At 33.6% G+C, this 25,914-nt stretch overlaps 2 protein-coding genes across 3 annotated transcripts; both read right to left on the bottom strand.

Annotated features, from left to right (window-relative positions):
* Positions 1–2,398: 2,398 nt before the first annotated feature.
* LOC106661952 (spermine oxidase-like) lies at positions 2,399–11,753 on the bottom strand. 2 transcript variants are annotated; one of them, XM_014385727.2, is made up of 11 exons: positions 11,619–11,753; positions 9,415–9,574; positions 9,111–9,357; positions 6,499–6,709; positions 6,201–6,434; positions 6,026–6,139; positions 5,698–5,900; positions 5,442–5,565; positions 5,245–5,354; positions 5,036–5,067; positions 2,399–3,583 (listed from the first exon to the last, which is right to left on the bottom strand). In XM_014385727.2, exons 1-10 carry the CDS (start codon positions 11,619–11,621, stop codon positions 5,046–5,048), a joined length of 1,428 nt encoding a protein of 475 aa, XP_014241213.1. In that variant the 5' UTR covers positions 11,622–11,753; the 3' UTR covers positions 2,399–3,583; positions 5,036–5,045. The 2 variants fall into 2 exon arrangements, with proteins under 2 accessions (XP_014241213.1, XP_014241214.1); XM_014385728.2 differs by lacking the exons at positions 2,399–3,583; positions 11,619–11,753 and having other exon boundaries at positions 4,937–5,067; positions 9,111–9,257; positions 9,319–9,357; positions 9,415–9,468.
* Positions 11,754–12,728: 975 nt separating this feature from the next.
* LOC106661933 (adhesion G protein-coupled receptor A3) lies at positions 12,729–24,267 on the bottom strand. Its single transcript, XM_014385699.2, has 16 exons — positions 23,737–24,267; positions 20,293–20,361; positions 20,147–20,218; positions 20,006–20,077; positions 19,865–19,936; positions 19,306–19,510; positions 19,062–19,234; positions 18,824–18,960; positions 18,561–18,757; positions 18,342–18,500; positions 18,113–18,271; positions 15,691–16,232; positions 15,418–15,606; positions 15,209–15,313; positions 14,873–15,146; positions 12,729–14,798 (listed from the first exon to the last, which is right to left on the bottom strand). The coding sequence occupies exons 1-16, from the start codon at positions 23,964–23,966 to the stop codon at positions 13,671–13,673; spliced, it is 3,783 nt and encodes a 1,260-aa protein (XP_014241185.1). The 5' UTR covers positions 23,967–24,267; the 3' UTR covers positions 12,729–13,670.
* Between the last annotated feature and the right edge of the window lie 1,647 nt (positions 24,268–25,914).

The raw sequence follows: 25,914 nt of genomic DNA, 5'->3' as shown, positions 1-25,914 counted from the left end.
ACGAAACTTGCTTCGTAATTGTTTTTTAATGAAACTTTTCGTCGACTTTTTGTATTTCCTTTGGACGTTTCTAACCGGTTTTAATATTTTCCCATTTCAACTATAACTTTTACATCATTGCTTTCGAAAAACCAGAGATGTTTTTGCAACGCGCTCACATCCTTTGGCGCACTTTCATAAATACTAACAATAACAGTCACTTTTTTCTTTATTTCAGTTTATTATTTCTACAACCATAGCCTTACGGACATGCTTGAAACATTAAAACTAACATTTGACCCACTTTTTATGTTTTTGCAAATCGATTTAATTTTCAATGTTCAATTAGGACAATTACAATTTGAGTGAAAGGTATGTCTTTTTTTTCTTTTTTAATTTGCCTATGTCCCTTCGTCACTGGGACAATTTTCCTCGCATGCAAATCCAAGACTGGTTCAAAACAGAATTAAGCACGAAGTTAATTGGATGACGTGATCACAATGACCGAATGTGTAACAAGTGGTTACAAGATACTTTTCCAACCACTGGTGAAAGTCACTGCGCGTTTTCGGGAAGTTTCTTAGGAATTAAGGAAGCAATATGACCAATATACATTTTTTAATCATGTTCTACTCCTTTACGCCCATTTCTATTAAATAACGGTTCAAAATATGCTTTAAAATAATAACATTTAAATTTTTCGTAAGAATCATACTTAGCGAACTGAAAGATGCAAAACTGCAAAAGAAAACAAATATAATTTTTTCATTATTTTATTAAACACGATAAAACTTTGCCTTTTCATATTATCCTTGTCTAAAACGGCTTCAAATTTGATTGCGAGATTTTTTGTCCTGCAGATAAGTCATTTCCGATATTCTTGGATCCGCTTATCCTTGCTTATTCGGTATGTCAAGTGCGTTTTATTATTTTTCCACCTTCAGTGATCGATCTTTATATAATTTTATCAATCTATTATATTTAGTGGGCTACTGACCAAATTACTTCTTTCAATTAATTAATCTTTTTATGTAAGGTTTTGGTTGAAATGAAAAAGCTAGTGCCACGTGCGGGATTCGAACCCACGCCCTTCGGTTGAATACGCCGCTGCTCTACCACTTCGATCCATTCGGACCCCAACTCCACATCTCATCCTACAACCTTTCGAATTTTCCCTCCTTTTTGCCATTTTGCCAAATTTGCCCTACCTTTCGACGACGAAATATAATGGATTTAGTAAGTAAAACGAAGTATATCTTCACTTACAGCTCTTCGTGGCCACTTCATATGTTTCGCCGAGAATCGAATCCTGATTACACATTTGGCAAATGGTAAAAAGGAGGGCCAATTCGAAAGGTATGTTGAGATGGGGAGTTCGTGGGTTCGAATCCTGCTCGTGCCACTAGCTTTTTCATTTCAACCAAAACCTTACATAAAAAGATAAATTAATTTTATTACTATAAATTTATAATATCTTTGAAGTATTAGATGATGTGGAATATTTAATATACAAATAGTTCTTTTTTTTTTTTTTTTTGTATTGTATTATTATTTGCATTATAATAGACAAGTAAAACAAAAAAAGGACTATTTGTCAATATTATCTTCTTTATTGTTAATGAAAGCACCTAAAAGAGCACGGTCGACAAGAACCTAAGCGTCTCGTGTTTTTTTTTTTTTTGTGTGTGTTCGAACTCGTACATACAGCCATATTAAGTTGTTCATTTAGAAAATAATAAGAAAACTTGTTTTGAAGTGTTTAACTCGTCGTAGTAGAATCGCAACATGCAGATCGATCAAGATATACAGACTAAACCAGGGAAGACAGGCGGACCAGACTGATCGGAAACTACGAACGTTATTATTATATTAGCTTGTTTTAATTAATTTTTTTTTGCTTTGTGTCGCCACATCTAGCCACGGGCCAGTCAAATCTGATCTATTCCTTATATATTATACAGGGTGTGTCAACTTCTATAGTCCACCATCTAGCTGGCATACATCGGGCATAACTCAGAAATGGCCGATCCTATCAGAATTTTCCTTTCAGTAAAAGCGGCATAAATCTAAAATCCAATCGTACAATAAAAAATATGGGATTCTTCCCAAGTTCGTGTCATTTTCCAGCTTGATGAGAAAGTTATGTTAAATCTGTTACCACCACACGATTCCTAGCCAAAATTAAATTGGGGTTTACATAAGTCCATTTTTGATAAAGTTAATCATTTCCGAATTAAATGGGAGGATTAACTACTATTAACTATACTAATTACTACTGACAATTCTAATGTATATTAACTACTAAACACACACACACACACACACACACACACGCCTATAATAATAAAAATAGATTATACAATAAAATAACAAATTCAAAATCCGTATACAAACATTTAAATATATAGATAGGTAGGTATAATATTTAATAATAAACTTTATTACCAATATCACAAAAATTAATACAAATTTATATACACATTAGCCACATACATAACACTGTGCAAAAAGAACTGTCTTGCATCGTCCAAACAAAAAATAAACATATAATGAATTTAAAATAAAACAAAAACATAAATATTTCAAATATTGTAGAACTTAAAAACAATAAACAATAAATAAATATTCTTCAATTTTATATAATCAAAAAAGACTCATATTTTGTTGTTTATTTCAAACTACATATATGTTTTTTTATTACCATATCAACACACTTATTGTAATGTAAACCAAACTAAACGAGATCAGAAATTCATGTTTTAATCAAAATTATTTAATTATGACGGTTTGAAAGAAAAATCACCAACAAAGCAACAAAACACAAAACTGATAAATCATTTAATGATAGATTAAAATTTAACTAATAATTTTTTACCTAGTTTTATTGTTAACAGCATGCTCAGAGCAAAACAAGGTTTTAAAAAAATTGTTAGTTAAATCTGTCACTAAATGATTTCCTGTTTTGGAGAATTTTCATTCAAACCACCATGTTTAAATATTTTTTATTAAAACTCATAATTTTCCATCTTGTTTAATTTGAATTAAACAATCTGTGTTAATCTTAAATTAACATAAATGTGTTGTAATTAGTATAACGATAAAATGCATATTATTTGAAATAAACAATAAAATATGTTCTGTCTGGTTGTTTTGTCTTTGTATGTATAAAACAAAATCTGATGAAATATTGTTTTGTCCAATTTTAAAATTTAATTTAACGTTGGACAAACCATTTGATTATAGATGTCTACTGTTTCCTAAAGATCTTTGTATTTATACAAATATCGTTAAATTTGTCCATGAGTGCCACATAACTATTTGAGATGATAATTGTCTCTGGCCTGCTGCCTGGGGTGGGGGGGTGGGGGTTCCTTGTCTGGTTGCTGGGGGTGTGTGGCGCTGGGGTGGCTCTGGTACATGGACATCGATAGCCGTCCCCGATCGGTTTGGAATGTGGGTGGCCAGGCACACACGCACATCTCACCAGGAGATCGGACGTACTTGAGTCAAATTGGAATTTGAGGTGGAGTCCCCTGGTGCCGCATTTTTCCCCGGTGGGGGGGCTGGGGCTCTCTTCTTCCTGGGTGTAGGTGTGGACTTTGCGCTATGGTGAAAACCAAGGCCAATAAAAAAAAAAAAAAAAAATTTATGATGAAACAAGAACTATGAGTCTTGTTTTAATTCTTAATAATTTCTAGGGTTTTTTCTTCTCACTCCTTGTTCAATTACAACCAGGTCAATGCAATAATTAACTCTTTATTTGTCAATTTTTTTTTTAAAATTAGATTTTGTTAATTGTATACAAGGTAAGACGTTAATTTCATTCGAACCACCTCTAAAATATGCACATGCATTCACAGTAGTTCAGAATTCCCGAGCCATCCACCAGGAGATAATTGTACAGGTCATTTGCAATAAAAAATTTTAAAAAAAGTCAATTTTTGGAGATATTTTACATTTTACAATCCACCCTCATAAAAAGTCTTATTAAAAAGAGAAATATAATATACTTTAATTAAATTTAATCCTTGACCATATTTTTTTTTTTGTTTTTTTTTTTATTAAAGTGATTGCTTGGCTGTGTGGTCAGGGCATCTGACTTGAATTTGCCAAGGTAGGAGTTCTGGGGTCAAATCCCAGCATAGCATTTGGAATTTTAATTGAGAATAATTTGAAAAAAGCAATTTTTTTACAAGGGTTCGCAACAGCAGTCATGTCATCTCTCAGGGTGTCGGTGTTTGGGAAAAAAAAAAAAATTTTGTTACATTTGTTATTATGTTGTTCATATTCAGGATCTTTACCTTGACTGTTAGGCCACCAACACGTCAGTACTTGAATATTAAACCTTTCTGCATATTTTTTTTTTTTTTTTTAATTTAATGCTGTGACACTACCAGGAAATTGTTTTTAAACTTTAATCGTATTAACATAGCTTTATGTCCGCAGTATGAGAAAGCCCATTGAAATAATGTTATGTCTAGGAAAAACTTAGGCAATTATTTTGTTTAGGCAATGAGTGTGAGAACTGCAAGTGATCTTTTTCCTTTTCAGTAATGTGAAAGCATTGTTAGTACCATGACATAATCCCACTTATCTTAGAGAAAAACTGTGTAATAATTAAACAGACAGAAAAATGCTACAGCGCTGAATTAAAATAAACAGGCTTGCATTTTTATTTCCTGTTCATACTCGGAGTCAAAAATTTCATATTTAAATATTTGTAACCGTACCATTACCAATGGTTAGTTGCTGCTTCCAAAATGGCAAATATATATATTAGAATTTTATACATGTTCGAACACTGGATCAAGGTATGTTCTTGAAGAAGAAAGTAAATTCAGTTGTTACTGCCAAGCTTTCAGCCTATTTTAAAGTCATCATCAGGGCAAAACAATCTTAAATATGTCTAGAGATTGGTATATTTAAGTTTTTTTTTTACAGGCGATCTCAAATTTCCTTGAAGACCGACTTAGTCCCAACATTGCCAAGGACAATGTACCATGCCAGTGTGTGATTAAAATAAATTCCATATAATCTCATCTTACACAATACTCACATATAAATTGTTACAGCGAACATTTGCGAGACCTAAAAGACAAATTTCAAATTAAACAAATCTGACAAAATAACTGTCCTGAATTAAAAATCTTAAATAAATCCGTGTTGATGGAAAATTTTATCCTTACTGAATATCTTATTATACAAGACACAAATCAAAGAAAATGAAATATTATGAAGCATTTTATTAGAAACAGAATGTCTTACAACACATATTTTTTGGCAATGTTATCCGCTTCCCTCCAGCCTGATTCCAAAGCACCGTGGACAGTAGAATAATAATTGGGATGTGTAGCTTCACCAGCGAACATTAAAAGCTATTATAAAAAATTTATTGTTTTAACAAAAATAATAATAAAATAAATATTTATAATAGTTAAATTTGAAATATATTATGAAAGTACTTCTCTGTTATAAAAATTGGCAATAGGCTTAGCCAAAGACTTAGCACCAGTTTTTAAGGCCTCTGTAGTTAAACTTCGGAAACTGTATGAACCCCGGAAATGAGGATTGCTGAACCATTTACTCCTTTAAAAAAATATTTTCCATGATTAATCAACATTTTTACTATTTGTTTAACTTTTTTATTATCCGATTGAGGATGATAAAAAAACTTTCTACTTGAATTCATTATAAATACTTTAGCGCTATAATGTTTACCTTAAGACATCAGTCGGTTCCGGAATAACGAATTTATGGCCGAGATAATTTCTCAACAGTCTATAACATCCTTCTAAAATTTGTTCATCGGTGTACAGTTCAGCATCCCTAGCAGCATCACCGATAAGCCAAGCCCCAAGCACTTTGGGTGCCGAACTCTCGGCATAAAAACCTATGACACCATTTTCCCAAGGATAAACTTCCTACATGATTTAACTTCCGTTAGTTACAATACCAAATTTTATTTTCTTAGTTGTTAGAATTAGGCTTTAATAATTTACGCCTTTTCACCAGTTACAAAATGATATCCAAAACTTAAAACACTTACACTTCTTGATAAAATTGTATTTTTTCTAAGAAGACTGAACCCTGAGCAATTCTGTGGCCACCATTGATAAGGAAAATGAAGATAAATCTTATCCACGGTGCCGATACCTAAACCCTTGACATAATTTTAAAAAATAATTATAGAAACATTTCAATTTCTCCTCAAAAATAAGTACTCTGATAGCATCCAGCTTTGAATCTGGCAGGGGTGGCTTAAACAATGTCGAATGTCTTTCTTTTAATACACCGACAGAAACGGTGACAATAACGTGATCAGCTCGGTGGATAGACCCATTGGCACATTTTATCAGTGCTTCTAAACCACTCCAGTCGATCTCAATAACTTCACAGTTTAAAAAAACAATCTCCTCCAAATCAACAGCTGGGCCCTCGGAAAGAGGATGCATATTCTAAGACACACTTTTTAATTAGTACTACGTATTTATTGATTGAATCGATCATCAAAGAAATTACCAAAAGTATTTCAACAATTGAATTGTAGCCACCGTCTTTCCAAGTCATTACAGAGTCACCTGGGCATCTTTTGTATTCAGCCAAGCCAGGTGCAGAAACATCTTTCAAATCATCACATCCTTCGATAGTACATTCAAATTTAATAAACCACTCTACAAAAGCCTGTAAAACCCGATGATCTAACAATTTCTCTTTTGAAATTTTTGTACACCTGAAATAGAAAAAAAATCATTATTTTCTATTTCTATTTTAAAATATTCAATATCAATAATTGATTTCAATTCAAAAATATTTACAAAAACAAATATGTAGTTATAGCTTTTAAAATAATAATTACAATTAATTAAGGTTTTCAGTTGAGATAAAAAAAGTCAATGGCACGAGCGGGATTCGAACCCACGATCTTCGGCTTGATACGCCGCTGCTCTACTGAGAGATGGGAGGTTGGTGTCCGAGAGGATCGAGGTCACAATAGCTCAAGTAGTAGAGCAGCGGCGTATCAAGCCGAAGATCGTGGGTTCGAATCCCACTCGTGCCATTGACTTTTTTATCTCAACTGAACACCTTAATTAATTGTAAGATATTAATTGGTCAAGCGGACCACGAAACTAGTGAATTTAATAAAACAATAATATTTGATCACTAATCACTATATCATTACAAAATTAAATTTCATTTATAAAAATTTTCGCAATACATAACACTAAGTCTGACTGGGCACACGCAGAACTGTGGTGGCCGAGTGTTTAGGGTATCAGAATTGAATTGCAACGCTCACTGTCTTGGGTTTGAATCCCAACATAGCCCATGGATTTTTAATTGTGGAAAATATGTAGAAAGTATTGTAAAGTGGTTTGACCCCTTGTCCGCTGTGTGTTAAGCCTTCCTCTATGGCAGGAATTGTTACCATATATTCCAGTAAAAACTGGAGTGCCCTATGGAAATATCCTTGATCCGATCCTTTTTACAATATTCACTTCCGACATTCCTACTTACCAAAACACAGTCATCTCTATCTTTGTTGGCAACACAGCTATCCTCTCTTATCACAAACCTATCCGTTATGAGCTCCTATCTTCAAAGCCGCCTCACCCTATTAAAAGACTGGTACTGCACAGTGTTGGGAAAAAATTAGTCATGTCTAATGATTGATGATTGATCTCTCAGACCGTTAGAAATGATTGGTAGAAAATGACTAATTTAGTCGTTACTCGTCATATGTGATTGATGGCTAAATTAGTCATTGATTAAATACAAGGCATGACTAATTTAGTCACAATATAGTTAGTTATGACTAAATTTCGATAAATCATGTTCAAATGGGTGCTCAAAAAATGAAAAATACACTTCATCACTTTTAAAAAATTTTCTAACAGAAATTTATTTCATCAAAACGAAAATCCTTCAACACCTTATTTAACAAAAATCAATCTTCCAATTATAAGTAAAACTCCGTCGTTATGAAAAGCCAAAAAATAATGATAATAATAAAATAAAATAAAAAAAATCCTAGAACAAGCTACACTTTGAAAAGTAAATATGTTTACATAACTGATCAATGGAAAAAATATTTTTAAAATTTATTTATATTTTGAAAAAATTTATTCCACTTAAAAGGAGAGATTTCTACATTATTTGGAAAATACACCATCTAGGGGTCTTGATTGTAATAAAATAGACATGTAGTAATAGTAACTAACAATAAGTAGACATAATTAAGTAACTTTGGTTTTCGTTTATGATAACAATTTTTGAAGGTTGGCCTTGAGCACAACTCTCATCTCAAAATTTTTATCCGGAGTCGGTTGGATTTTGGTAAGTTGGTCATTGTATCAGAGTTGAAAAACAGTGGCGGGTAATAAAAAGAGAAGTTGCCAGAGTTGGGCAAAATCAAACTAATTCAATCATGATTAAGAATTGTGATTGAAGTTTAATCATGATTGAATTAGTCATGAGTAAATCAATCATTATATGATTTAGCCATACCTCATGATTGAATTAATTATGATTAAATCATATAATGATTAATTTACTCATGACTAATTCAATCATGATTAAACTTCAATCAAAATTCTTAATCATGATTGAATTAGTTAGATTTTGCCCAACTCTGGTATTACAAATGGAGAATCAAAGTGAATGACAAAAAAAGTAAGTTTTCAAGTCACTGTGTGCTCCATTACTATTGAACGACATACCGATCCTAATAAGTAAGTAGTAGTATTTGTAATTCCTGTCATTCAGGAGGGTTTAACACTATCCATTAGGTCTCGGGGACAAGGGTTCAAACCACTTTGCAATACATTTTTCATAATCCATTAAACAAACAATGGGCTGTGACCCCACAATCGATAACAAATAAGAGTCGGATGCCCTAACTGCGGTCCCTAACTATCTGACAACTGATACCAACTATTGACGACTAGGATCATACATAGATAAATGTTGTATTTTCATGTTTCAATCCTTTCACACGATTGTCCTTGACTAGGAGACGATCACCTTTCCACAACATTTTTCAACATATCTTTCAAATAAATACCAAAAAATTGCTTCTTTTTGAGTGGTAAAAGGTCTAATCGCATTGATTAAATAGAATACCTTAAGAATACCTGGAAACTACAAAGTCGTACAAGTTGCCCTTGGTATTTTTCAGAGTGTCTTCATCTTCTAAAATTTCACCCATGTTGAGATACAGTTCCGGGCAGGACGAGACCTCCTCGCCATCCTCGGTGACAAACATGACATTTTCAAAGTCCCTAGAATTACAGGTAAGTTCCATTGAGGATGCAATGTTAAAGACAGAATTCCCTTCTTCACCATGAATCCAATGAGCACCCAAATCCACATATCTATCTCCTGAAATTTATATTTTTAATTAATGTTGATATTAACAATGCAAAAATGTAAACAAACCAAATGCAACTGTTTTAACACGACCGCCTAATCGGTTTTCAGCTTCTAAAACTTTAACTTTTGAAAAGCCCCTTTCCAGAAGTCTTGTTGCAGCGGCCAAACCGGCAACTCCACCTCCGATAATCACTATTTTTGGATCTGTCGGAAGATTGTCTGTGAACTAAAAGGATAATTGAATTTTCACTTTAATATACAGAATAATAAAAGAGTCATTTTTAAACAAGTTAAAGATTATTATATTACAATGTTTATGTATAGTTATGCAAAAGAGACCACGTTATAGAACTGCATATCTCCTTACATCAACAGCTCCCTTTTTTTTTCTTTTTTTTTAAATATGTATAAAAGCAACACAAGTGTGAATTTGAGCCCCCAGTGTGCCAGTGTTCTTCCATCGAAGAAACTCATTTTGGAAGGGGGTTGGGACCAAATTCAGGGTCGCTGAGATCTGATCCCGCTCCTTCCATTGCTGTGTGTCGTCAATTTCTTTCAATTGCGGCCACCGGTCCCCTTAGGTGTCAGAAAAAATCCAGAGGCGATGGTGGGGATCGAACCCACGACCGAAGGATCTACTAGCCGAGAGTCTGACGCCTTAACCACTCGGCTACCGCGGCCCCCCCAATTTTTGTCTTAAAGTTAAAAATCTCAGCTATAACTCCAAGCTTATATGGCATGACCATGTGAGCTCTATTATTAAAAAGTGTGGTGTTTAGTGACCGTTAATTAATGGTTATTTGGAGATCATGAGATACGGTCCGATCTCCAAATAAGCATTATTAAAAAAGCTCTATTCAAGCCTCCATTCTCTTCAATACCTTAACTTTTTCACTCAACAGAAATTTAGAGTTCTCATTATTAAATCCATAGTAATTAATTTATTCTTTTACATAGCACTATTTTTTCAATTTCTTAGACTTTCAATCTGCTCCATTACCTTCTACTCTAAAACTTTAGCCTCATCCTTCAGAATTGCAGGTCAAGACAATGGGATTTGCTTCCCTGGGAAGTACGTTCTGCTTCCTCGCTGGCTTGTTTCTGATCCATGGCATCTGAGTTTTTAAAAATGACATGAATCATCCCATTTTCTTCACTCTTCCTTTTGTTTTTCCCATTTTCTTTTACGTTTTATTCTCTTGCAGCTTTTCTTTCTTAGCTGATTTGAATATCTTCCCACATAGATAGGATAGATGGAGATATTATATAGGAGCCGGCCTCTTTACAACCTGAGCACTCCTTTTTTTTCCTTTAATCTAGAGCTTCTCATTAAGCTTAAGGCTTTTTACGAGACCCCAAAGCTTTTTCAACGGCTCTTTCCATGGTGTACATCTTTTAGAACCAGGCTTTTCCTCTCCCAGGATTAAGAATCTCAGACTACAAGGCCTTCGCACCGACAGAGGATATGTTCCGCTGTTCTTCTTCTTGGCAATATCTGCACAGGTTTGTTTCTATACATATGTCTCCGGAGTCTGCAGTGCCCAGTCAGCAGTCCAACTATTATTCTAGTCCTAGCACGTCCTAGATTTATTTTTGCTGTTAGTTTCTGCAATGGACGTTTGATAAACTTTTTGCATACCTCTGTCCTGGGCTACTTCCCCATTGAATGGAGGACTTAATTTTAATCCACTGTCTAATGGATCTGTGTTTTTGGCAGTTTGGAGCCACAAAATGGTTCAGGCCATTAGGCCTCCTCATCAAACTTTACTTGGCTAATTTAACGGCCTCTTTGTTGCCTGTGTGCCCCGGTACCCAGACAAAGGTAGTTTTTTTTTCTCAATGTCGGACAGGGCTCTGACGCAGTCCCAAATGACTGGACTTCACCACTGATGCGTTAACTGCCTTCAGTGTCCAAGTAGATGGTTATTCTTCTATTGAGAATGCCCAGACATCAACACGCATCCCCAGAGTCCCCTCGAAGCTTTAGTTGATATCTTCCCACATAGCTCAATTACTATTTCTAATTAATTTACCTTGAACCTTGAAGCTTGAACAAGCTTAGAACACGCATCATTTCTGCTAAATAATTTCATATTGAAAAAGACTGATTTGGTAGAGGAAAAATAATAATGTAAGCAAAAACTTATAAGGTTTTTCGCACTAACAGTACTCCAATAAATCTTGGTGAAGGTGAGAGCAAAGTAAACAATCGTGAATGAAAAACTATAATAATTAAGAAAATTTTACCAAACATTTGCCTGGAGCCTTACCATGCCTGCTGGGTACGAAAAGCGTTCCAAATTTAAACGGAACTTCAACAGAAAATGCTTCAAAATCGAAAATTTAATCTTGCCAAATAAACCACAATGTCAAATTGTTATATAAATGTAACAGTAATATACCTTTCACTGATAAGTGATAATAGCTGACAGCTGCAAAGTGAAAACGAGATTGCTGTCAATAAAAATATAAACGTTGTTTCATAGTCTGAAGTTTCGTTAAGAGTAATCAATTAGTTATTTAATTAATGGATGTTCTAGTGACTGCCCTATGGGGGTGTCCTGTCTGGGATGTTTCCGCTGGTTTCTGGGCACTGAGCCCTGGATTATTGGGGAAGGATGTGGACATTTAAATGATTTGTGTCCACATTCCACATCTCTCTGATACATAAAAAAAACGGTACATATGCCCAGTAGAACAAGCGCTTGGTATCCACCTCGACCATAGCACGGGTGGGGTTAACATCCATCGGATGTCGCAGATGAGGCATAAAACCACCCTACAATAATTCTTTGGTATGGGTTTGTCTCTCAACTGTACACACAAACCCAAACCAATTCCTTCCCTCCACACCATCATAAATCAAAGAAAAACTACAATACTTTCTCCCACTATTATTCATAATTAAAAATCCATGGGCTAAGCGACGATTCGAACCCAGAACCCTTAACGAGGCAATACGAGTCAGCACCCTAACCACTTGCTCACCGTGGTGTGAACCATTATGACAAGAATTACTTTACTTTAATGTTAGCATAAAAAAATAATTTATAACAACTTGTAAACAAAATATATATCAACGATTTGGTGGGGGGGAATGAGTTATTACAAATGTTAACAATGGCTTTATTTATATTAGCACATATTTATAATAATAAATAAATAATACATAAAAAACCTTACAAACACATAAGGAACATGAAAACCTGATGAGCTATTAAATACTATAAAATTAATGGAAAATATCTATATTTCAAATTATAAAAGTAAAAAAACCTACAAACTCTAATTTTGATATGTTGTTTACACAGAAAATTCTACTAGTAAATAGTTTATTAACTTTATTGTTAAGCAAACAGACATCAATAATAAAGCATTGGGACATTTTAATTTTATTTCTCTAAGCTATATTGAGATCACACTGATTAAAATATTACATCAGAAAGCAGTTTGTTTGTTTGTTTTTTTCTTAAAATCAGTCTTTAACAAAATAAATATTTGTAAATGCGAAACATATTCGATAAGGAATCATTTCAACAATATTAAACTTCCTAGCAATAAACGTAACTGTACGTTATCAAGAAAACAGATTAAAAAATACACACATTACAACTGATTAAAAAGTCTACATTTTCATAATAAGGTATTTACAGATAAATAAGCACATGCTCACATTCAGTCGATTTCCAACAACATTAAATATTTATAATCTTATAGCTAAGATACAATTTAATATTTTGAAAAAGGTACGATTAAATGTTGTAAGTTCTTGAATAGAATAATATGCTTAAGATCACAAAAGAATGTTTTGTACGTGTTTCGCTATCCGACAACCTACTTAATACAAAGTTTTTGTACTTGAAGAGAGCTGAAAATATCTTAGAATTAACACACACTCAGGCAAACAGAAATACATATATGCAACACGCACACAGATAGAATTACAAATTGACAAACACAGATTAAAAAAGTTTTAAATAAATTTTAAAAAAGGTTTAAAATACATTTTTTACACTAACATGACAAAAAAGTTATATCTGTAATATTTCTATAAATTGTATAATAACAAATTATATATTTTGTAAGCGATAACTATATTTTTTTATTTTCAAATATTACTTTTTTGTATCCTAATTCAACACGATGGTCTTTTAACATTTGCACAATTCATTTTCTATTAAATAATTTTATTAACAAACATTATAAATAAAAAAGTAAAAAAGCATTAAAATAATTTTAATTGAATAGAAAAAATTATTTACATTACTAAACTGATTTTATCAGTTTTAATATATTTGACTACTTAGTAGTCATAGTCTTTGCTATACGCTTGTTTCTCTTTTCTCTTCGTCCGAAGATTTTAAATCATAATTACTTTCTGATATGTTCAGTCGGACAGCTTCATTTTTAATGTCGATGGAAAGTTGCGGGTTCATTTTATGCCTTGGAAGAGGCGACATGTCAGGCGCAACTGTCGCGTATAAATGACTGCTTCGACTCGAATGCTCCGATGTCAAGTCTCTTGTGCAGTCCGTGATGGAATGGGCTTCGGAAACCATGCAACTGCAACACTCACTGGCTACCGAGGCGTATTTGACACTGCCGTCGTTATTCGTTTGTGTCGGCCTTGAGCTTTCCGCTCCGATTACCAGCCTCTCGAGAGGTCTCCTGTCACAAATGACATTCCTCGATTCGGAATGCGGTGTGGTAGAACCGACAGTAGATTTACAACCTAGATGAAACAGTTCGGAATTATCTGGAGAGACGGGGGTCCCATCACCGACGCCCCTTCGCCTACGAAGGCTGTTTCTCTTTCTCCTCTGTTTCTTGAAAAACTTTTTAGCAACAATGCTCTGCTGTGGGTTGTAAAATGAATTCGGCTCGTTGACAATAATATTGTTGTGATATTGCCTCCTGTGTAAATCTACAAAATTGGTTTTCTGTTGCATCAGTTCCCCTTGAGGTTCAGGCCGAGGACTGATGGATTTTCGTCCTGGCGTCGGAATTTCAGATGAATTCATTATAGGAGGAGGAGCGAAATCAGTAACATTCCTCGATCTTTTGATGTGTTTTAGAGTGAACCAAACCGATCTAACATCGCTTCTTGAAAAACAGTAGAAAAAAATGACAAAACTCCCTAAAATAATTATAAAAACTGCGTACATTATGCTAAATATTGTTTCCTCGTATGGCATATTTATAGGTTTTATTACAGACAGGGCTGCAAAAACCCAAGTGATGCTAAAAAGGACAATTATTATAAGAAAAGCCTTTAGTTGGACATAAGGCGGGTGCTCGAGATCTTCAACATGACTGCTAGGTGTAGCGATGCTTTGAATACTAGCTCGATCGGGGGACGGAAGCCCCGTCTCCAACAATTCCAAATCTGTCGCTTGTGTGCCTTCTGACAACTGAGCATTTGAGTCTTTTTCAACTGCTGCAGATCTTACCTTTAAAAACAAAACAAAAAAACATTTTTATACATAATTATATAATTATACTCAACATCAATTATTTTACCTACCATAAGAGCCCTGGTGAAAATAAATATAAACAACGCTGATATAGGTACAAGTACGGGTGTGAATCCTGGTCCCGGGCCTAAAGAGCAATATGTAGGTGTCGCATACCCTTTCGGATTTACCGCTCCGGAAAGGCCGACAAGTAGTCCGGAGACTCCCCATCCGACCAGATAAAGACCGACAAGTGGCTGTCCAACGACTTCAGGCCTTCCACTACCATCGTCGCTGCCTGTTGAAACGACTGGTTCCATTTTGGCCAAGGCACGATGCATCCCGCTGTAATTATTTGTTATATTTATACATGAAAAGATGTTTAAATACTTTATCGGTATATTTACTTAATAGAAACAGCCATCCAGAATAAAGAGCATAACGTCAAGTAGTGTAGAAGAAGGCCGATCACCTGACAAATGAAAACATCTTCTGTCTGATACATTCCAATGCTGGAAACACATAAAAATTTGATTAATTGACAAAATATTAAAATAAATAATAATTACTTGAAATAGTTATTAAGGTGTATATTATACTGATTTATTTGACATACTTGAAAACTATGGAAAGTAAGGATATTGCAATCCAAGTGTTAGATAAAGCATGTTTCATCTTGTCCGACATCTGAATTGATGAATGACATACTGCATAAGTGAATGCAGCGACAAGCAGACATGTTGAACCAACAAACGTTCCAACAAATATCGCTGGATTGCTCATCCTTGATTTTGCTTGCTCAATTCTGAAAAATTTCGTTAAATTCAATAGAACCCTTTTGTTGACTTTATTTTTGATCTGGTGTTTTGTAAGTTTTCTGAAGACTTACACTGGAGCTGGTTCATATCTCATGTCAGAAATAAGCGCAAAATAGCCAAGATGTTGACACTTGGTGACGAGTAGATGATGGAAGAATGTCGGCCTGCAAGGCCTTGCGACCCAGTTTCCCAGAGATTCATCCCACCAGGCCGGCATAACACCGTCTTGAATTCCGCCGAGCGTGACAGACGGGGGCTCGTTCAAATCCCTGACGTCAACGCCTATAATTTTTGCACCCACTATGGGTGACAAGACTGTTCGGTTGAGATTGAAAGGGGTTGGAAACAACTTGGCGCTGTCGAATATCGCGACCATGACTTGCTGAGCCATTGACGGTTTCCCCCTTATCTCAAGCTGGTGGAACAGCGACGAAGGTATTTGTATCGAGGCTTCGAATACCTTGTCAAACGTAACAGGAAGACTGCTGGTATTTGTGGTCGAACAGTGGAACAACCTCTCTTTCGGATTTTTTTCTTTGCTATTCCACCAAGTACATGTTATGCCAAGAAAACTTTCCCTAGACACCCTAAACTTTTCAACAGCCATATTCCACTGAAAAATAAGAAGTAAATAAAGCATTTGGAATAAAACTTACAAAAATTTAAAACGAAATTTACTAAGAAAAATAATTTAAAAATGTAATGTTGAATGTGTACTATTTACTTCATTTCATTAATAGTCTAGTCATTTCCAAAGAGAATAAGCAATAGAACAAAATTATCAAAAAAGACCTACAGAAAAAACTACAGATTTATTACCCATGAAGAAATTATACATTTCATGTATGATTGTATAATGTGCACTGTATATTTCAGAAGTAATTGTACTTTTTCTAATCATTTATCTTTTTTTTACATAAAACTAATCAACCATTTCACAGGTTACATTAAAAATACTATCTTTATAGTTCTGGGATCATCATAGTCAGTGTCAGTCTTGACAGACACGACATACTTCAGCATTTTGCCATATTTAGTGCATGGCAAGTAAATAACAAATCAACCACTGAATATGTAAAAATTTCAAAACCAGCTAGACCTGGCTGACCAACTTAGTCACAGATCAAGCTGCAGGATCATCAACTCACAGATGACAAATATTTTGTAATCGATGAAGAAAATGAAACAAAGAAGGGTAAAAAAATCGTGACAAGGGTAAAGTTGGGCCTGCTTGAAATGGAGGAGCCCACCATAAAAGGTCGAAAATGTCTGGGTGGTTCAAGAAGCAGAGGAGAGGACAGCGAACTGAATGGCTCAGGTCCATCCAACCAATCAAGAGGAGGCAGGGACAGGCAGGCTACAGTCATAACAAGGCACACAGAACGGAAACTGTGAGTGAAAGAAAAAACATGAAAAAGCTGGTTTCCTGCAATTTCTTTTAGGACTCTAGAGGACCTCTAGAGATCGTGCACTGGAGAGGGGAAAAAGAGGAAAGCACTGAAGGACTCCTGGTACTGGAGATCAAATGCGTTGTAGGAAACCAGGCTTGATTATAGTTTTTGTTCCACAAGAATATAAATAAAAATATTTTGTAAATTGTATGTAAATCATTGAAGAGGGTCAACTAGTTTTTTTCTGATATAGTTCTCATATTTTATTTTATCTTATTTGTTTTCATTTACCTCATTGCCAGTGCAAAGTATATTTTCAAAGGTGCACATAAGAAATAAAAAAAAGGTGCACACTGGCAAAACACTTTTAGGGATGATCACTGAACTTGTGACAATAGTTTGGTCATTTCCAATCGGTTTAGGCTGCCCTATCATTACTGGTTTGTTGGTTTCAAGCAAGGGTAGGAAGCAGATCAAAATTATCAGAAACGACCAAACTGCAGGTTTATCACCATGCAGACTCTATGAAGAAATCGTAGATTTCATAAGTAATTGTCCTTTCTTTTTTATAATTATTTATCTTTTTTACCTAAACCTAATTAACCATTTACCTAATAAATGATTTAGTGATTACACTATATAAATGCTATTTTTATTGCCTTTTCATAGCATCAGCAATTTGCCATCTTTAGCTGTTGGCAAATCTAAATAACACACAAGCCAAAATCACTGAAACGGTACCGCAGTAGCCGAGTGGTGAACCCATCAGACTTTCAGTATGTACTCTAAAAGTAAAAAAAAAAAAAAATCTAACCAATATTGACTAAATAAGGCCATTAATAAAAAATCAAAAACAAAAAAATAAATGTGGAAAAATGGTACAATGATATTATAATGTAAATGTGATGTGTAATGTGTAGAAATGGTAAAAATATTCTAAAACTACCTAAAAAATAGATTGGCCAGGATGATGAGAGAACAAGCTACAGGATAATCAACTCACAGGCGTCACAAATTTTACAAAAATTAGATATGCTTTAAATTTCAATAAATTTAATATTTATATATTTATGTTCACATTGTTTTAGGATGGTAGACTTACTCGATGGCCAGGTTCAGCAGGAATAATTTGATATTCTGTAATCGTTTCAATGGCTGACAACAATTTTGTACAAGAACGATCGTGTATTTGAGCATCTGATAACAGTTGTTGGTCTAGATCCATTATATTACTAATAATATCTAGCAAAAGAGTACCAAGCTGAAAATATTTGTTTATTAGTTTAAAAAAATTAAATAATAAATTGTCATTGTAATATGTATGAATCTACCTCTTTCTCTGCCTCAACAAACTGAAGGTAATTTTCAATAGTTTGTGTAATAAAAACAACATCGAAATGATCGTTGAATTTGCTTTTATTTTCTAACGTGTAGTTATGCAGTCGGACAGCACTTTCTAGAATGCTGTTACGCCCAGCGGTTAAGTTCATCTGTAAAAATTTACATTCGTTAACAATTTGATAATGAAAATTTCAATTATAGAATCGTACTTTTGCGTATTGTTGTAAAATTCGTGTAGTTTCGCTGATAAAAGGGCATAAGGATGTGTTGGCCCCTTCCCAATAACCGTCGAGCGTGCAGTTGTTTCTTGCAACGGCAAATCCGATTTCAGCAGAACACGAAAGTTCAACGACATGACCAGCAACTGTTTTGGGCCAAATATACTCCCCTTTATTGTCTTTGGTAACTAAAAATTATTTAAATTGTTTATTGGCACTGTAATTAAATATATATTTCATATTAAAAACTGTACCAGTTGGTCGGCAGTATTTTGTCGAACCCGATATAACAATAACAGATAATGTGCTGGAATGGTTTCCCTCACTCGATATCAGTTCACAGTTCCATTCGCCCGTGTGATTGGCATTTAACTTATTTATAACCAAAGAGCTGAAATTATTAAAAAGTTATTACTTATTAAAAATAAAATTATAAGAGAAAATATGTTAAACTGCTTTAATTTATTTCTAACTCAGGTTTAAAAAAATTACCTTTCAATAAGGCCTGTATCCACCAACTGTTTATTTTCCAAAAGTATCGAAGATGGGAATACGGTCTGAGGAGGGAGACCGGCCCAATACCAAGAAATGCTTGTGTCTTTCCACGCTGCTTTTGTGACGCCCGCCCTGCAATCCAGCTGAAGAGAATCCCCTTCAAAAACGACCTGCAAACCGAATTGCAACCGTTTAAAAAATCACATTATAAACATTTCATTATTTTTTAATCTAAACTTACTTGATCGTGATCAGGAGTCACTTCAAGCAAAGGGGACGAGTAGTCACCCCAACAGTGAGTCAGAGTCCGAAGTTTTTTCAACGGCTGGTCCTTGAAAGTAAGAGGCTCTGAGCATTTAGGCATTGGGGAAAGCTTAAACGTCAACGTGTGTGCCCACAGCCACCATAGGTCACAATCACAAACTAACGGATTCCCTGATAAGTCTCTGCCAAATTATTTAATTTATTATTAATCATTATATTGATTATACATAGGATTCGACAAATATACACAGCTAGGTGAATGTATTCCACAATGAGAACAATATTCTTTGTTTTATTTTTAACTTTTTAAATATTCAATGGAAAATTTGATTTGTCCTTCTTTCAAGATATGACCAATATTCATACAAAAAATTCCAAAACTTCATTTTAAAAATAAAAATTGAAGCTAAAAGCACCAAAGGTTTTATTTACATTATATTATGTGTATTATAATACATTAACTTTATATTATTTTATATATTTTACAGATCGCACACAATTTTACAGGGATAAAACAGCAGTATGAAAGCACTTACAAAATTTTCAGAGAAATGAGTTCCTCAAATGTCCCGTCCTTCACTTGCCGTATCATATTTTGACTCACTTTTCTGAAATAGGATGAATTATTAAAATTAGGAAGGAAGTCTTAAAATTGTATGAATTATACAAATACGTACAGCCTTTCGAGATTCTGGAGACCGACAAACATGGATGCCGTAAGATAACGAATACGATTGTTTGACAAATCCCTTTAAAAATAATCGATCAGGATATTATGTATATAATAATAAAGATTCATCACATTAATCGTTACTTACAATCGTCTAAGGGAAGTCAAATCAGTAAACGCACCGCTATCTATGATTTCTATGTTGTTTTTATTTAAATCTCTAAAAACGACAGAAAAATAAATTATAATGCTCTTAAGCAAATAATATTAACAAATGTGATATGATAGACTCACAATTTTTGAAGTTCTGGAAAAGGAAAGGCCCTTTTTGGTAAATGTGTGATGCTATTTCCTGACAGGTCACTGAAAAAAAAAATTAAGTTGTAGACACAGTGGGCACATTATTACAAAAAATTATGTTAATGAGAAATTAAAACAGAAATCATTACATCAAAACTCTCAATAAACATTACTCTAAATATAATATTATATATGATATTTTTATTTTAATGAAGGAAAATCCCATACAATACCATCCAATAAGCATTTTAATTATTATATATTATTTAATTATATATTATGTAATGTTTATAACTTTTCTTTTTTTGCAATAAAGTATTATATTATTATTATTATTATTATTATTATTACCATCCAATAAATATTTTATAAAAATCTCTTGTCATACAAAGACAGCTTAACATCCAAGGGGTTAGGTCAAGTGGACAAGGAGTCAGAACCACTTAAATATAGGAAGTTATTACTTTCTACTTACTACTATTCCACAAAAAAGTGGTGCATTTTGAAATTTTGATATTTCTGTCTTTTCAGTAATACGAACACCGATATTTTTTTATAATTGAAGTATTTATTAAAAGATTAGGTTAGTGGGAAAATAAAAATATCTTTCAAAAACAAAAACAAAATAATTGAAAAATCACTTTTTTGTATGAACATAAAACATTATAAAACAAACTTAACACATGTGTTACCCAAGTCTCAACTAACTTATATTTCAGCTCAATTAAGGCTGTAGGAGGGTTATTTATCCCCCCCCCTGTTTTATTTAACATCCGAGCTCATTCCAAAAGTGCTCAATGGGGTTCAAATCAGGAATAAAGGTGTAAATGTTGACATCTCAAAGGTAATTTTTATTTACCATAATTCTGGTGGTGACAGTTGGTCTTGCATTATTTTGCATAAACAAAAATTGTTTGCCAATAAACGGAGCAAATGAATGGCACTACATATTTCTCAAGAATTTCTGTCACATAGATTTCTGCATTAAATGGCATCCTATTAAAAATATGTATCTACATTTTGGCCTCCAAATTAATTCTGCTCCACACCATAACTGAACCATCTCCAAACGACCCTCTTCCACCAAGGTTGCACTGGCTGTAGAGTTCTACAGCTGCTCGATAAGTTCAAAGACGTCCATCTGGTGAATTGAGAGAAAACATAACATTCCTTCATTAATGTTTACACCTGTCTTTCTTGCAAACTCTAAGCAGTCCTGACGATGGTCTCTGATAAGCAACCCGTTGCTGGCTTGATGGGATATAGACTCACTTCTGCAAGTCTAATTCTTACTGCTTCAGCACTAACGGACACATCCCGCACAATTCGAAGTCTTTGAGACTTTCAGAAAAGCAATATCTCAGAGTGTGAAATCTGATAAATCAGTCATCAGCTGGACCCTTGGTTCTTGGGCATCCCGATCCTTGTAATCTCCTGGTTGACCACTGAATGTCCGACAACCATTTTAGGCAAATCTAAAATTCTTGCAGCGTAACGCTGATTTCTTCCATCCTCAATGAGTGCAATGGCACGGGCAACTTGCTGGTTATTTTGTTTTGAGCCACCAACACCAAGGCATTATTAAAGATTAAATACCTCTGTTGATGATTTACACTGTGAAGATTTTAAATCAAATTATGAAAAAAGTGGTTTTGCAGACTATCAATGACAAAAACTAATACTTTCCATCTAATTATAGTTATTAAATCATTTTTAAAGGTGTAAAACAAAAAAATATGGCCAAAACATTGTCAAGTTTTTTTTTTGTTTTTGTGGAGCAGTTTATTTTTGTATAAATATTGAATATTTTCATTTAAATTATTCTCAAACAGAAGGCCAAGGTTTTGTCTAGTCTCAAACCAAGAATCGCTAATGAGGCAAATACTGTTGGACACCCTAACCACTTGACCACTGCAGTTAAAATCTTGCTGGCAAGGCCTCAAATCTTCAAATTGTAAACAAATGAATATTAAGCTAGTGGAAATAGTTTTAATCCAGAGGTAATCAGACTGCATAGTGATATACAATAAGTAAAATTATGCGTTCCTATTGAAGATAATGATTATTTGGGGTTGTGAGTTGCAGTCTGGTGTGACGTAGGTTTTAGAAAAACATTTCCTTTATTGTGCCAACGTTTTGATCTTTATTGAGATCATCTTCAGGGCCTGGGATTTATAAACATTGTTTAAATTATACAAATACATGCAGGAAGTGAAAAAATGAATTTATACAAGGCTAGAAATTTTAGACTCAAAGTATTTGTACTCACTCAAAGTGTTTGTTTTCTGTGTAGATGTGTCATTATTGTGTGTCATGGTGAGAGTGCCAGTTAGATATTGATGTTTTATGTTGATACACATTTGATTTTGAAGGGGTGGGGATGGAAATCCATTTTTATAAGAGGAGTCGGCTTCTTTGAGGTACAAGGAGCCAACAATGGGAAAAAATGGATAATGGTTCGGCCTGATTACCCTTTCAGGATTATATAGATGGGGATAATTAGGGAAAGGAAAGACAAATTGTTGAAGAATTAGACTATGTAGAAATGTTTGATGTGTGGAATGTGATGATGATATATGTATGTTATCAATATTGAATTTGATTAATGATTTTAGCATAGCTGCGACTGAGTTTACATATATCTGTCCTGTAATTGATGCTGTGTTTATCTCTGTTGATGTAAACCATTTCTAAAAAATTACATTTACGTTTGTTTTATTCTGTGTGTAATATTTTTGGATTGTTGAAGTCAAAATTGTGTTTGTGTTCAAAATGGTGGGTAGCGAGTGCTGTAGGATTTTGTTTGGGTTTTTTGCAATCATAGATATGATGCTTTACCCTCTTATCCGGATATTAGGATGTTATTCCGATGTAAGTTGCCGGACAATTTAAACAATTGATTTTGTAAATTACATCAGACTTATTTGTTACTGGTGTGGGATCTTTAATTTTGGGGAAAAAAGTGTGTGAATTGTTTTATAGTTTTTGAAGGCTATTTTAATGTTATCAGAAGAGAGAAATGTGTTTAATTTATGATAGGCTGTATGTTGAAGATGTTCCGCTGAATGAACGGCATGGATATGTATGTTGGTTTGTCTATATTTGATAGATTTGATGTAGTATTATTAATAATGATGGTGTTAGTGTTGAGTTGTAGTTGTTGATTATTCTGCTGATTGTGTTTAGGGTAGTGATTGTTATGTAGGAAATGTTTATGATCTTGTGGTGAAAATATTCATGGCTTGGGGTAATAATTCTGAGAAATAGCCCTTTGTTTGTTATTGTTGTATGTAAAGGATGGTGTAATTAACGGTAACTAAACACCACATATTGAAGATAATTTTGGGCTGCCAAACTTTTGTGAGGACCAAAGGCTTTGAAATCCACTGAAACAGAATCAATTATAAACTGAAATTTTGACACAAAATGATAACTTACAGATTGAAAACGTCTGAAAGATTGTTGAGGGTGTCAAAGTGCAGATCCTCGAGGGTGTTCAGGAGGTGGCCGTTCACCCCGCACTTCCACTTGTACCTCTCTGCAGGCTGTTGCTTGGACGCGATAATCTTGGAGCAATCGCACCTGACTGGACATGGGTCGGACTGACAACGGTCTAACACGCCCAACAGAACGAAAATGTGCCAAAACATCACAGACCGTCCTGCCATGGTTCAACTCTCTTCACATTTTCCCATATTCGTCCGGGTCCGACACACGGATGATTACGACCGAACCGACGGCGAAATTCTCACGAATCACATCTCGTTTCCCCTTTACCGGCCTTTTTCTATTTCCTGATGGCGGCAGGCGTGCTCCGGGTAAAAAGGCATGGCAAGGAATATCAAAAAACGCGTTTTCTACGCTAGAAACTCGTCCTGGTACTAGAAGAGGCCAGAGACAAATTATCCGAGGAATTCAAAATAAAAGTAATAAAACAAACACAACTTACAAAGCTAAACAAGCGGCCCCATTCTGGCCAACATTGCCTAAGGACAACCAAAATTGCCCCTCAAAAACTACTTCAAACTTAAAGTAATTGACTTATAAAAACAATTTTCTCAACAAAAAACGTAAATACTGTAATGAAAAAAAATTATTATAAATTTTTTATTAAAAAAATGGGAAAATCATGCCAAAAATATTTTTCTAGATTTAGCTGTTATATGAGTTTTTTTACGTTTATAAATATACATTTTTACTAATAAATTAACATTATTTATAATAAATATTTTGTACTTATTGGCTAAATTTATTTAATAAAATTTAAGTTCAAAATCTGATCCATTCAAACCAATTATTACTCAAAAACCCGCTTGATTCAAACACATACTGCTACTCGAATTTGGTTTCAGTTAAAAGTATAATTTATCTCTTTTTTGATATCTTACTTTGCTTGAAAGTGAAAATTAATTAATTGAAATTTTTATTCATTCTATTTAAGTTATTTCATCTGTAAACTATTGGTAACTTTAAACTAACTTAATTTCTGGTCTATCTGAAGATAGGAAGACCAAAAATGGCCGATTATAACAAATTACAATGTGGTTTTAGTTAAAAGTTAAGTTAATAATTTAATAAATCGTTTCGTTGAGGTTTCTATTAAATATTGATTTTGAATTTATTTGTCAAAACTAGTAGTGCATTAAAAAAAAATAACTTCAACGAAACATTTCAAATGGATGCCACCAATCGAGCATCAAAACTAGTAGTGTATTTTTTTTTTTTTTTATATATATATAAATAAGCTGCTAATAAACCATTATTCAAAATAAATTGTTAAAAATTTATTATTTTTTAATACATTTCTTTCCTTCTCAGTGAAAATGAATGAATTGTAGAAGTATTTATTACTTTTATTTGTTATTTAATCTATAAATAATTGGTACCTTCAAACTAGTGGATACGTAACTATTTATTTCTGGTCTATCTGAAGATAGGAAGACAAAAAATGGTTGATAATAACAAATTACAATGTGGGTTTAATTAAAAGTTGTTAAAAATTTATTACTTTTTTGATATATTTCTTTCCTTTTCAGTGAAACTGAATGAATTGTTAAAGTTTTTATTAATTTTATTTGTTATTTAATCTGTAAATAATTGGAACTTCAAACTAGTGGATACATAATTATTTCAAGGCTATTTCTGGTCTGTCTGAAGATAGGAAGACAAAAAATGGTCGATAATGAACTAATTACAATGTGGTTTGGTTAAAACGTATAATTTATCTCTCTTTTATGTCTTTCTTTGTTTCTGAGTGAAAAATAATCATTTGGCGTTTTTATTACTTTTATTTAATTCATTTAATCTGTAAGAAATTGGTGCCGTTAAACTAGTGGTTGATGATCCTGGTTTGATCTGTCAAATGTTATTTGGCTTCTCGTCGCCTTCAGTGGTGGGCTTTGAAGAATTTTGTCAAAATTGCCGAATCCATTTTACAGATTACAAAGAAATGAAAATCAAAAAATTATTGGTAATGACAAAATTACACTGTGGTTTTAGTTAAAAGTATTTATTTTTTTCTTCTTCTCAGTGTGTATTAATGAATAGTTGGGAAAAAACTTCAGGTCATCAGCAAAAGAGGGAGAAATTAAGGGAGTGAAAACAGAATAAAAAAGA

This window comes from Cimex lectularius, unplaced genomic scaffold (assembly GCF_000648675.2).
Source record: "Cimex lectularius strain Harlan isolate CLEC.00 unplaced genomic scaffold, Clec_2.1 scaffold312, whole genome shotgun sequence".
Taxonomy (NCBI): domain Eukaryota; kingdom Metazoa; phylum Arthropoda; class Insecta; order Hemiptera; family Cimicidae; genus Cimex; species Cimex lectularius.
This window is presented reverse-complemented; position numbering and strand designations above follow the sequence as displayed.